The 12833-nt window shown below is 41.6% G+C and overlaps 1 protein-coding gene across 1 annotated transcript in view; it reads left to right on the top strand.

Moving 5' to 3' along the window:
• The first annotated feature begins 4301 nt into the window (after window positions 1–4301).
• LOC126278754 (odorant receptor coreceptor-like) overlaps window positions 4302–12833 on the top strand; it is a 41213-nt gene continuing 32681 nt past the window's right edge. Inside the window, exon 1 of the mRNA XM_049979031.1 lies at window positions 4302–4562. Coding sequence (XP_049834988.1) covers window positions 4302–4562 — 261 coding nt within the window. The remainder of the gene's footprint in view (window positions 4563–12833) is intronic.

The raw sequence follows: 12833 nt of genomic DNA, 5'->3' as shown, positions 1-12833 counted from the left end.
TCTGGGATACTGTATTATTTGGTGATGTAAGCAAATTTAATATCGTGCGCAATGATGGTAGGGTCTTGGTCTGGAGAAGACCGAATACAGACCTCGACCGAAACAAATTCAACCCACGGTGAAGCACGGAGGTGGTGGAGTGATGGTATGAGGCTGTATCCCAGCCGCCGGTGTCGGAAAATTAGTGCTTGTGGAAGGTACCATGGACAGATTTGTGTATATGAACATTCTCAAACAGAATATACAACAGAGTGTTGACGCCTTGGGTCTTCCTACTAATTATTACTTACAACAGGACAATGATCCCAAATGTATGGGGCAAATTGTCTTGCTGTGGTTGCTCTACAACACTCCACACACTGTTAAAACACCAGCTCACAGTCCGGCCCTGAATCCCATCGAACAGTTGTGGAGTGAGCTTGAAACACGAGTGAGAAAACAAGACATCCGTAGTAAGGCCTCTTTGAAAGAGGCTCTCCTTCGAGAATAGGAAGGCAGTATCACGTCGGAAACTACAAGAAAATTGGTCCATTCCATACCACGGGGGTTGCGTGAAATAATACATCGGAAGGGTATGCATACGAAGTATTAAGCATGTTCTGGCTTTGTTAGAAGTATCATTTTCCGTTGGTTTATGAATACGTAATTCCCAGCGCAGTAGAGAACTTGGCAAATGTTTTTGTATTTTGTTTTGTAAAGGCTTGTTCATTCTCGTTCTGTATACAGGGTGTTTCAAAAATGACCGGTATATTTGAAATGGCAATACAAACTAAACGAGCAGCGATGGAAATACACCGTTTGTTGCAATATGCTTGGGACAACAGTACATTTTCAGGCAGACAAACTTTCGAAATTACAGTAGTTACAATTGTCAACAACAGATGGCGCTGCGGTCTGGGAAACTGTATAGTACGATATTATCCACATATCCACCATGCGTAGCAATAATATGGCGTAGTCTCTGAATGAAATTACCCGAAACCTTTGACAATGTGTCTGGCGGAATGGTTTCACATGCAGATGAGATGTACTGCTTCAGCTGTTCAATTGTTCCTGGATTCTGGCGGTACACCTGGTCTTTCAAGTGTCCCCACAGAAAGAAGTCACAGGGGTTCATGTCTGGAGAATAGGGAGGCCAATCCACGCCGTCTCCTGTATGTTTCGGATAGCCCAAAGCAATCAGACGATCATCGAAATATTCATTCAGGTAATTAAAGACGTCGGCCGTGCGATGTGGCCGGGCACCATCTTGCATAAACCACGAGGTGTTCGCAGTGTCGTCTAAGGCAGTTTGTACCACCACAAATTCACGAAGAATGTCCAGATAGCGTGATGCAGTAATCGTTTCGGATCTGAAAAATGGGCCAATGATTCCTTTGGAAGAAATGTCAGCCCAGACCAGTACTTTTTGAGGATGCAGGGACGATGGGACTGCAACATGGGGCTTTTCGGTTCCCCATATGCGCCAGTTCTGTTTATTGAGGAAGCCGTCCATGTAAAAATAAGCTTCGTCAGTAAACCAAATGCTGCCCACATGCATATCGCCGTCATCAATCTTGTGCACTATATCGTTAGCGAATGCCTCTCGTGCAGCAATGGTAGCGGCGCTGAGGGGTTGCCGCGTTTGAATTTTGTATGGATAGAGGTGTAAACTCTAGCGCATGAGACGATACGTGGACGTTGGCGTCATTTGGACCGCAGCTGCCACACGGCGAACGGAAACCCGAGTCCGCTGTTGGATCACCTGCTGCACTAGCTGCACGTTGCCCTCTGTGGTTGCCGTACGCGGTCGCCCTACCTTTCTAGACGTTCATCCGTCACGTTCCCAGTCCGTTGAAATGTTTCAAACAGATCCTTTATTCTATCGTTTTTCGGTCCTTTGGTTACATTAAACCTCCGTTGAAAACTTCGTCTTGTTGCAAAAACACTGTGTTCTAGGCGGTGGAATTCCAACACCAGAAAAATCCTCTGTTCTAAGGAATAAACCATGTTGTCCACAGCACACTTGCACGTTGTGGACAGCACACGCCTACAGCAGGAAGACGACGCACAGAATGGCGCACCCACAGACTGCGTTGTCTTCTATATCTTTCACATCACTTGCAGCGGCATCTGTTGTTGAAAATTGTAACTACTGTAATTTCGAAAGTTTGTCCGCCTGAAAATGTACCGTTGTCCCAAGCATATTGCAACAAACGGTGTATTTGTATCGCTGCTCGTTTAGTTTTTATTGCCGTTTCAAATATACCGGTCATTTTTAAAACACCCTGTACCAGCAAAGCTGCATTGGCGACTGGCCAATATGTAAAGTGCATATCCAATTAGTGTTTTTGGTTTCGTATTGTCAATAAAGGCAGTTTACCATTGCACGTTCTAGTGTATGAATACTTATTTCCATTACTGTAGGTTTGCATCGGACCGGGAGTCGTGCACGGATGGCCGAATGGTAAGGCGACCGCTCGCGAAGAGCGGAGAGTTCTTGGTTGACTCCCGGTCCGGCACAAATTTTCACTGTCGTCATTCCATTCTATAGCTGATGGTAGTCTTTATTCGCAATTGTGAACACATTTGATGTGTTTAAATTTTATGTTCAAAATGTTAAGCATATAGTATAAAAGAAGGATTTGTTGAGTTTTTCGAAGTCTTGAAAAATGGAGATGTAGAGTTATGTGTAAATTTGCTATATTCAGACGACTTTTGCAACAGAAAACATTGTTTTGTCGTGTTTTCTGTTAGCCATTATGTGGGGCTCATATTACAGCATCAGAATCCTAAATAAGGTACGTTCTGAAATACTTGGCGTTTGTTGAAGTTTGTTAAAATGGTCCTTCATTAGCGCAACACGGGTACGCTGCGTGACCGCAGAGTAACCGCGTACACTGCTTAGCACTGTGTAGCTCGAATACATCGTGCGGTACCGCGACAGGGGACGTTCGCATCAAACCGTGAGCACACAAACTGTTGTACGAGGGTAAGTCAGATGAAAACCTTAAATATTTTTTAAAATTTTATTTCTTGTGCAGAAGTGGTACAAAGCTGTATCACTTTTCAACATAATCTCCCCCACGCTCAATGCAAGTCCTCCAGCGCTTACAAAGTGCATAAATTCCTTTAGAAAAAAGTTCTTTTGGTAGTCCGCGCAAACACTAATGCTCCGCGTGGCGTACCTCTTCATGAGAACGGAACTCCTTTCCTCCCATTGCGTCTTTGAGTGTTCCAAACATATGGAAATCACTTGGGGCAAGGTCTGGTGAGTATGGTGGATGAGGTGGCGGATGAAGGTCTGTGATTGTTGCAACTGTTGTACGGGCAGCGTGGGGCCTTGCATTACAAAAGTGCACATGCAGACAGCAATCCACGTCGTTCTGATTTGATTTCAGGATACAGATGATTTTGTAGGAGATATGTGTATGATGCAGTGGTGACAGTGGTCCCTCTGGGCATGTAATGCTCCAAAATTACGCCCATTTCGTCCCAAAGGAGAGTCGGCATAGCTTTCCCTGCTGATGGTTCTGTTCGAAACTTCTTGGGCTTTGGTGATGAGGAATGGCGCCATTCCTTGCTCGCTATCTTCGTCTCCGGTTGGTGGAAGTGAACCCAGGTTTCCTCCCTAGTAGCGATTCTTGCAAGGAAGCCATCACTTTCTCGTTCAAAGCGCCGAAGAAGTTCTTCACAAGCATCAACACGTCGTTCTGTCATTTCAGGAGTCAGCTGTGGTAGCACCCATCTTGCCGACACTTTGTGAAACTGGAACACATCATGCACAATGTGGTGTGCTGACCCATGACTAATCTGTAAACGTGTGCTGCAATGTCATTGAGTGTCACTCGGGGGTTTTCCTTCACTATGGCTTCAACTGCTGCAATATTCGGTGGAGTCACAACTCGTTGTGCCTGACTTGGACGAGGAGCATCTTCCACTGAAGTCACACCATTTGCGAACTTCGTACTCCATTCGTAGACTTGCTGCTGTGACAAATATGCATCACCGTACTGAACCTTCATTCGTCGATGAATTTCAATAGGTTTCACACCTTCAATACCCAAAAACCGAATAACAGAATGTTGTTCTTCCCTGGTGCATGTCGCAAGTGGGGCGGCCATCTTTATACTGACACTGCGACGGTATGTGTGCATCTGCACTATGCTGCCACCTACAGGCCATTCTGCACGCTGTTTGTAGCACGCTTACCAACTTACAGGATAACGGTGCGAAATTTCGATTTGTTATTACAAACTTAAGGTTTTCATTTGACTGACATATGTACATATGTTCTGCTGCAGGAGGAGAGGTGAGGAGAGATGGTGCGGCGATCTGAGGAGGAACGCCAGGTGCTGGGCACGGCGGGCGGGCTGCTGGGGCTGGCCAGCGGAGACCGGAGTTCGACCACCGCCCGCCTGGCCGAGTGCGGCCGCTTCGCCGGAGCTGCCGTCAACATCGTCGCTAACATCCTACTGATCGCCACCACCGGCGTAGAGCTGTTCACCGACAGGTCGGAGGAAACAGAGAGGGCATCCATCACCGCGTTCCTCTTTTCCGTCTCCATAATCAATCTGATCAAGGTACGTGTACATCTACATCTACCTCTACATCTACATGGATACTCTGCAAATCACATTTGAGTGCCTGGCAGAGGGTTCATCGAACCACCTACACAATTCTCTATTATTCCCATCTCGTATAGCGCGCGGAATGGACACCGACTTCTTTCTTTACGAGATCTGATTTCCCTTATTTTATTTTGGTGATTGATTCTCCCTATGTAGGTCGGTGTCAACAAAATATTTTCGTATTCTGAGGAGAAAGTTGGTGATTGGAATTTTGTGAGAAGATTCTGTCGCAACGAAAAACGCCTTTCTTTTAGTGATTTCCAGCCCAAATCCTGCAACATTTCTGTGACACTGTCTCCCATATTTCGCTATTATACAAAACGTGCTACCTTTCTTTGAACTTTTTCGATGTACTCCGTCAGTCCTATCTGGTAAGGATCCCACACCGCGCAGCAGTATTCTAAAAGAGGACGGACAAGCGTAGTGTAGTGTAGTCTCCTTAGTAGGTCTGTTATATTGTCTAAGTGTCCTGCCAATAAAACGCAGCGTTTGGTTAGCTTTCCCCACAACATTTTCTGTGTGTTCTTTCCAATTTAAGTTGTTCGTAATTGTAATACCTAGGTATTTAGTTGAATTTACGGCTTTTAGATTACACTGATTATCGTGTAATCGAAGTTTAACGAGTTCCTTTTAGCACTCAAGTGGATGACCTCACACTTTTCGTTATTTAGCGTCAACTGCCACTTTTCGCACCATTCACAGATTTTTTCTAAATGGTTTTGCAGTTTGTTTTGATCTTCTGATGACTTTATTAGTCGATAAACGACAGCGTCATCTGCAAACAACCGAAGACGGATGCTCAGATTTTCTCCCAAATCGTTTATATAAATAAGGAACAGCTAAGGGCCTATAACACTACCTTGGGGAACGCCTGAAATCACTTCTGTTTTACTCAATGACTTTCCGTCAATTACTATGAACTGTGACCTCTCTGGCAGGAATTCGCAAATCTAGTCACATAACTGATACGATATTCCATAAGCACGCCATTCAACTACGAGCCGCTTGTGTGCTACAGTGTCAAAAGCCTTCCCGAAATCCATGAATACGGAATCGATCTGAAATCCCTTGCCAATAACACTCAACACTTCATGTGAATAAAGAGCTAGTTGTGTTTCACAGGAACGATGTTTTCTAAACCCTTGTTGGCTGTGTGTCAATAGACAGTTTCCTTCGAGGTAATTCATAATGTTCGAACAGAATATATGTTATAAAATCCTGCTGCATATCGACGTCAACGATATGGGCCTGTAATTTAGTGGATTACTCTTACTACCTTACTTGAATATTGGTGTGACCTGTGCAACGTTCCAGTCTTTGGGCATGGATCTTTCATCGAGCGAACGGTTGTATATGATTGTTAAGTGTAGAGCTAATGCATCAGCATACTCGGAAAGGAACCTAATTGGTATACAAACTTGACCTGAAGACTTGCTTTTATTAAGCGATTAGAGTTGCTTCACTACTTCGAGGATATTTACTTCTACGTTACTCGTGTTGTCAGTAAGGCCGTTATTAAGCTATCATAGTTTTTCGACGAAGAAATGCGATCAAGTATTCGTGAAGTTTCTTCGACAAATATTCTGGACATGGCACTGAAAAGTGGTATTACGCTGTCATCATGTTTTTCGCCAAAGTTCAAGATGGCGGACAACAACAACTTGATACTAAGCGCTGTACTTTGCTTGTACCACAATTGCATTTTGTGTGCATTAGGAGAGAAGCGGCGGGAGAAAAGGAAGTATGCTTGGGGTAAAGCCGTGAGTTGTACGTCGAGCATTCAGCGAAATTTGTTACGAGAGCTGCAGTGGACACCGTCAAATCTTATATAAATTACTTACCAATGGAAGAGAGGGCATTTCAGTGTTTGCTCAGTAAAGTGGCTGCTCGTATTACAAAGCAGAATACTCATTTGAGAAATGCTATACGTGCAGAGGACAATCTTACCGTAACACTACGATTTCTTGCTACAGAAGAGAACTACTCTAGCTTACAGTATATCACTCGAATACCACAGTGCACGAAAACAATTGCAGATACGTGTAAAGCGATTTGTAAAGTATTGAAGGGGGAATATCTGAAGATAAATAAGGGCTATATGGGCATTAAAATCTGTTTTTATTTTTGAATAATTTAATTAATAGAATAAGTATTCCAATAACAGACAAAGAACTTTTTGACAGAGATATAATAGCTGATAATATAGACATCCAAAAGCAGACCGTTTCTCGTAGCTCACTCCGTACATATAGAATGGTATGAAATCCGCTGCCTTCGGCAGCATGGGTATTCACGAAAAATACACAAGAATGTGGCTTTTGCTTTGGGTGTAGGAAGCTGTTGCACGATCGACGAAAACAGCTTAGCGAAAACTACATTAGTTGGAGACCGCATCCTGTACGCGAGTACGTAATGTTTCAAACATGGGCGGTAACATTCCTCCCCCACGACATGTGATCTTCTAAATTATTGATTAACACCACTCAGGCCGTTGTGGCCCAGCGGTTCTAGGCGCTTCAGTCTGGAACCGCGCGACCGCTACGATCGCTGGTTCGAATCCGTCCTCGGGCATGGATGAGTGTGATGTCCTTAGGTTGGATGGTTTAAGTAGTTCTAATTTCTAGGGGGCTGGTGACCTCAGATGGTAAGTTCCATAGTGCTCAAAGCCATTTGGATTAACACCACAATGAGATGCGACACTGGGGAGCGCCGTGTTCCAGATTTGCTCGCTTAGCATTGCTAATACTTTGAATAACGCTAGTACGAAGTTACTAGATAAGGCGACTACAAGATGTCAGGATCGTGTCTGAGTAACAACTGTTCGAGTGTCTTAATCTCTTAAGTACTTCAGACTCAGTAGCACTTCATACATCAATGTGTGTGTTAAGTGATGAATTCCAGTCACTAGTATCAGTCGTATCCTTCAATATTGATGTTTTGTAACCACTAAATATTTCGCGGCAGCCGTCTTGAATACACTGTTGACTTACGTCTCTTTGAAAATATGAGCTCTCGATGATAACAACACTTGTATCGGTCACGAAAGTAACAGCCGTTTGCACGGACTCACACAAACGTACTAGTGTCCAGTGAGACCAAAAGTAATATTGGACTGGCGCATTTATTCTCAATTCTGAAGCCTTTCTAGCAACTAATCAACTGGAAAGAGCAACAATTTTCAAATAGCCCAGGTCTAAAATGCCGGCCGCGGTGGTCTAGCGGTTCTAGGCGCTCAGTCCGGAACCGCGCGACTGCTACGGTCGCAGGTTCGAATCCTACCTCGGGCATGGATGTATGTAGTGTCCTTAGGTTAGTTAGGTTTAAGTAGTTCTAAGTTCTAGGGGACTTATGGCCACAGCAGTTGAGTCTCATAGTGCTTAGAGCCATTTGAACCAACCAGGTCTAAAACAGCCCGTCCTACTCCTTGCAGAGGACAGTGAAAAGTGCAAAAGAAAAAACAATTGAGATATGCTGTCTGTTGTTGTCAAGTGCCTGCTCAACGCAAATCCCGTATCACAACTTTGTTGACATATATTCCAATTTCGTTTGATGTTTGAACCACAGTAGCCTCAAGTTGGTCTGGAGTAAAAAAAAATATTAGTACATTAAACAGTCGTACGTAATACCGTTCAGTAGCTAATAAGCCATAGAATTCAACCTCTTTAATAACATTGTATCTACTAAGCTGGAGCCGTCTCCTTACGATTTCGTATTAAATGTACCGAATGTTGTTTTTCTAATAAAGATATCACGACGCTGTTCATTTCTTCTCTGTTAGTCGAGTCTATACCCTAATGCGAACCTAGAAATTCTGCAAAACGTCAAAGTCTCCTCACTGGACTTAAATTTCAAATATGTGAATAGATGGAAATCGGAATATGGCTATTCGTCCATGAGACAGCTCAAATTTCCCAATGGAAAACCATCTTTCTTGGAACATACATTGTCTTGATAGAAAACGATTTTTTGAGGGATGAGGAGGGAATTAATTACTTTTTTCTAGACCCAGGAAACACTACCGATGAAATCAACTTCACTTACTTTGGTAAATGTACATTAGCAACAGTTTGATTGCTGTTTCGTCTCAGACATTAAGTTATCTTGTGTATTATTCACTGTAATTATTTGACTCACCGAATCATCCAGCTTAATACTGGTCAGGAATTCTTATTCACAAAGGGTTAGTGACTTTTAGTAAAATGTTAGTAGCATATCTGTGGTGCTTCTGATCAAAGGTCAATACACTTAGCGCTGCAGCGTACATCACGTATGTAGTCCAAAAGTTTGTCAGCTATTAAAAACGAAGCAGCTCATCAGTATATACCCGCCAGACTAGGACATCTACTTTTCCTTTTCTCCCGTTTGTCATCCGAACTAGACTAATGTCTGTTCTTTTTAAACCACCTGGTGCAGGACACAATGGAGCCTCATATTAAGTGTCACAATAATGTTTCCATTACACTGTCTGCATCGTTGGCCTGTAAGAGTTAAAAAAAACAGGTGACGCTTTTTATTGATACTACTGGTGTAACGTGCAGATTAAGGTACACTTGTTCCCTAAAGTGCGACTGTCACCCTCAAATTAAATGTCACAATGTTGCTTCCATGTCTAATGTTACAATGTTACTTCCATGTCTAAAGTATCATATTGCGTAGTTGTTCTAAAACATTATCAAAGACTTGTTGCTTAAACAATATGCTAAGTAAGAAAGATAGTGATGTTTGACAGATGACGACAACCAAACAGGCACTCAGAACTAAAACAGTACTGTGACACGAGAAGCCTACACTGTGTCTGCTATAATTGTCATCGGGTTTCGAGACTGAAGCTTACTTGTACTATTCCAAACATTCTTCAAATTCATAAATTGTTAATGATCCACTTATTCCCTATTGTCCGACACACTACGTCAGCCACTAGAAAACTGAAGTTTGTTGACATTGTCAACCAGGATATCCGAGATCTTTTGTAAATTTATTTGCTGAAAACCCACGAAGTCAATATCGCACATGAAAACTTCTTGATTCAGATTGATTACTTGTTTCGGCTAAGACTTTGGCCATTTTCAGAACATAAAACATTTTTTATTAGATGTTGGTGGCATTACGACTTCATACATCGTTAAAAATCTTTCTTAAAATGACAACATCCATACATAATTAAAAAGAGCATTTCATCGTTTGAGCGCAGAGTAACAGATTTCGTGACGTAGGTCACTGATGTAAATACTGTTTGCGTCAGTTACTAAGTTTTATGGCGTAACATCTTTTTTTTATGACCATCGTTCAGTTACACTGACCACGAGCGATGAAAAGTTGTTATTAATTGTGTGTGGATGTTGCCATTTTAAGAAACATTTCAACAATGTGTAATCTGTAATGGCATCAGCACTAATCAAGAATGTTTTGTCATCAGAAGACGGCCAGATTGTTAGCTGAAGCTAGTAATCAATCCAAATAAAGATTTCCTAAAAGGATTTTGTCGTCATGGGTTTTAAATCCCTGAAATAAATAAAATAATATAAATCTGCTATAAAGTGTTACCTAGTATTTGACACCACCTTTATAACTTCAATATTATTTTATGAAAATTCATTGAAAAACATTTATTATGTATGAATCAATACACAGAACAATTGTAAAGTCCACGGGACGCTATTCACATTCGTACATAACGGGGACATGTGACACTGTCGGCTACCCGGTTTTTTTTTCACTTTTCAAAAATAAGGGTTTTCAGCTACGTATTTGGGGCCACTCTTTTTCATAAGTCATAAATGAATTTCGCAAGATCTTTGTTTAATAGTCGGGACTGATTCGTAAAGTCGGATTACCGTGTTATTCAAGCCTGACAGAAGAATTTCGTAGTACTCAATGAGACACTGAAGCTATACTTTGGAATAAGTTTAATCAAGGAAGTCGCTATGTTCTAGGACAGGACACAGAACAGTAGTTTTAACTGGTTGTGGTAGCCTTTCGGCTCAGTGGATATCTACAGGAGGCCACTCTTAAGCGATTGGCGTGAGTTTTTAACATGAGCCTTCACGCTGGGAAGCCGTATATCCTTTGGTAAACCAAATTTTAAACGCGACATATCGCTCTTCCTGTTGATAACTCTTTTGAGCAGTCCTTGCAGCGGACAGCGCATAAATTATATTTCCCAACTGAAAGCTGAGACCTATCTGTAAGTGTAGGAGGACATCAGTCATGAAAGTCAAGTGCTCCGGCACTGTTTTCTGTAACATAGCGTCTTTCCGGCTCATTACCATGTGATACGAATTCAAGACAGCAATCTCCAGTGATCAGATTTGCGACTTATTTCACAACTGTTTAGCGTTGGCTAAATCAGCACATGAAGTAACGTACACATCTTCTTTGAATATCTTCTCTGTTAGTTGTGTTTAATAATGGCCCCACAAGTGGCGTCAAATAGAAAGACTTGCACCAGACGAACGGTCTACCTGACGGGAGGCCCTCGTCACACGACATTTCATTTCATTAATAAGTAAAATTTAACGTTTGAACTAAGGAGGACTGTGTCCGTCTCGGCTCAATGACATTTTCTCTAAGGTCTTCCAATGAACGAATATTTTTATGGGGTTTCGTGATATTAAACCACTATGATAGCTATGTATTTTATGATTTTAGATGTTTCCACTTATTGACAGTCAATGGTATTATCTGAATAGTAACATTACATTAGTGACCACGTAGCTGCCGATGTGCAACTAAATAAATTTAATTTATGTTTACGAAAGTACCCTCAGTGTCTTGAACTACACAAATATTCTCTTTAATACAGAACAATGGTGTAAATTATAAATGCACTTAGGCATAACTGAAATATCATTCATTTAACAATCATAGCAACTGAGACAGAGATGGACAGAAAACCCGATTTATGTAATATTGTAAAGCTATAGCAGAGGTCGCAAAGAGTGAATAAGAACTGACTCGAGTTGGTAATGAAATGAAAGCTGTGTTTTATGATAGTTATAACATGAAGATGCTAGAGGGCTGAACCCTAAACTTTTATGAGAGATTGTACAAGAGGTAGCCGACTTTTGCTGTCTTGAAAGTGGAACAGAGAAAGAGGCTACACATAAGAGAGAGATAGTAGCAAGGGCTGAAAGAGTCGAAAAGGAGTTCTATAAAATGAAACAGCTTTCAGCACTCATAAATGAAAAGCGAGACCAGTGAAAGATTATAAGAAAACTGTGTTTGAAGAACTGGCCTGCACGGGCATGAAATTCATAAAATGAGGAAGACAGAAATGAAACGATTAATATCTTTGAAATTTAGTTTCAAAACTGACAGTTGAAGCTCGAGTGTTCTCCTAATCTTCTTTCAGTTATCCCTTCCACTTCGACAAAATACTAGTGTGACTACTTTTGTGGATATGAAATTTGACTCGTTGCCTTTGTTGTCTTCTTTGCAAGTTCTGTAATGATATTACTCTCAACATTTGAAGAAACTTATCCAGTTCATAAATTTCATTATTCTCTACTGTAAATCTTGTTTTCAACTTTTGTAGCGTATACTTATAGGAGAAATTGTACACCTTTTAGGCGTAACAAGATAATTTTTATAATTGACAGCAAACGTAACAAAAATTCGAGTGTCATGAACGAGATCAGGGGAGAGTCACTTACTGCTCACGTTAGAATTATGAACAGACGCGAAAAATATTAAGAATGCAAACTTTCGCTTACTGTAAAGTGCCGAATATTGTTTAATATCTTGAGAGCAGTAATTCACCTCCCATGTAGTAGTGAGAATAATACATAACTCATGGGGTACTGAAGAGTGATAGTGTTGCGTTTTGTGGGAAGATAAATTAAATTCTTGTAAGCGTAGCTACGTCTTTCGATATACTTGTAGGAAAAATTAAAAAGACATCTCTAGTACAAGTGTGTAGTAGGTGTGACAATGGAAAAGTGGTGACAAATGTAGATAACCATAGAACGGCCGGGGGAATGTAAAGCAAATTTGTTAAACATATGACTGTCCTACTATAATGATGTATGCTAATGCAATGAATCTAAACTTTAACAGCCCTGGGGTTCGAGCCCGGGTCTCTTGCTTACTACGCAGATGCCCTAACTGCTGCGCCTCGCTTTGGCTACCACATCTGCACCCTAGTACATCTCCCTCCCCGGTACAAATTCCAGTTCACACCTCAGTCAATTGCTATTCCTCTTCTAAACTCACATCAGTATTGAT

The sequence above is a fragment of the Schistocerca gregaria genome, chromosome 6 (assembly GCF_023897955.1).
Source record: "Schistocerca gregaria isolate iqSchGreg1 chromosome 6, iqSchGreg1.2, whole genome shotgun sequence".
NCBI lineage: Eukaryota > Metazoa > Arthropoda > Insecta > Orthoptera > Acrididae > Schistocerca > Schistocerca gregaria.
Note: the sequence above shows the minus strand (reverse complement) of the source record. Positions and strands in the feature narration are given on the sequence as shown.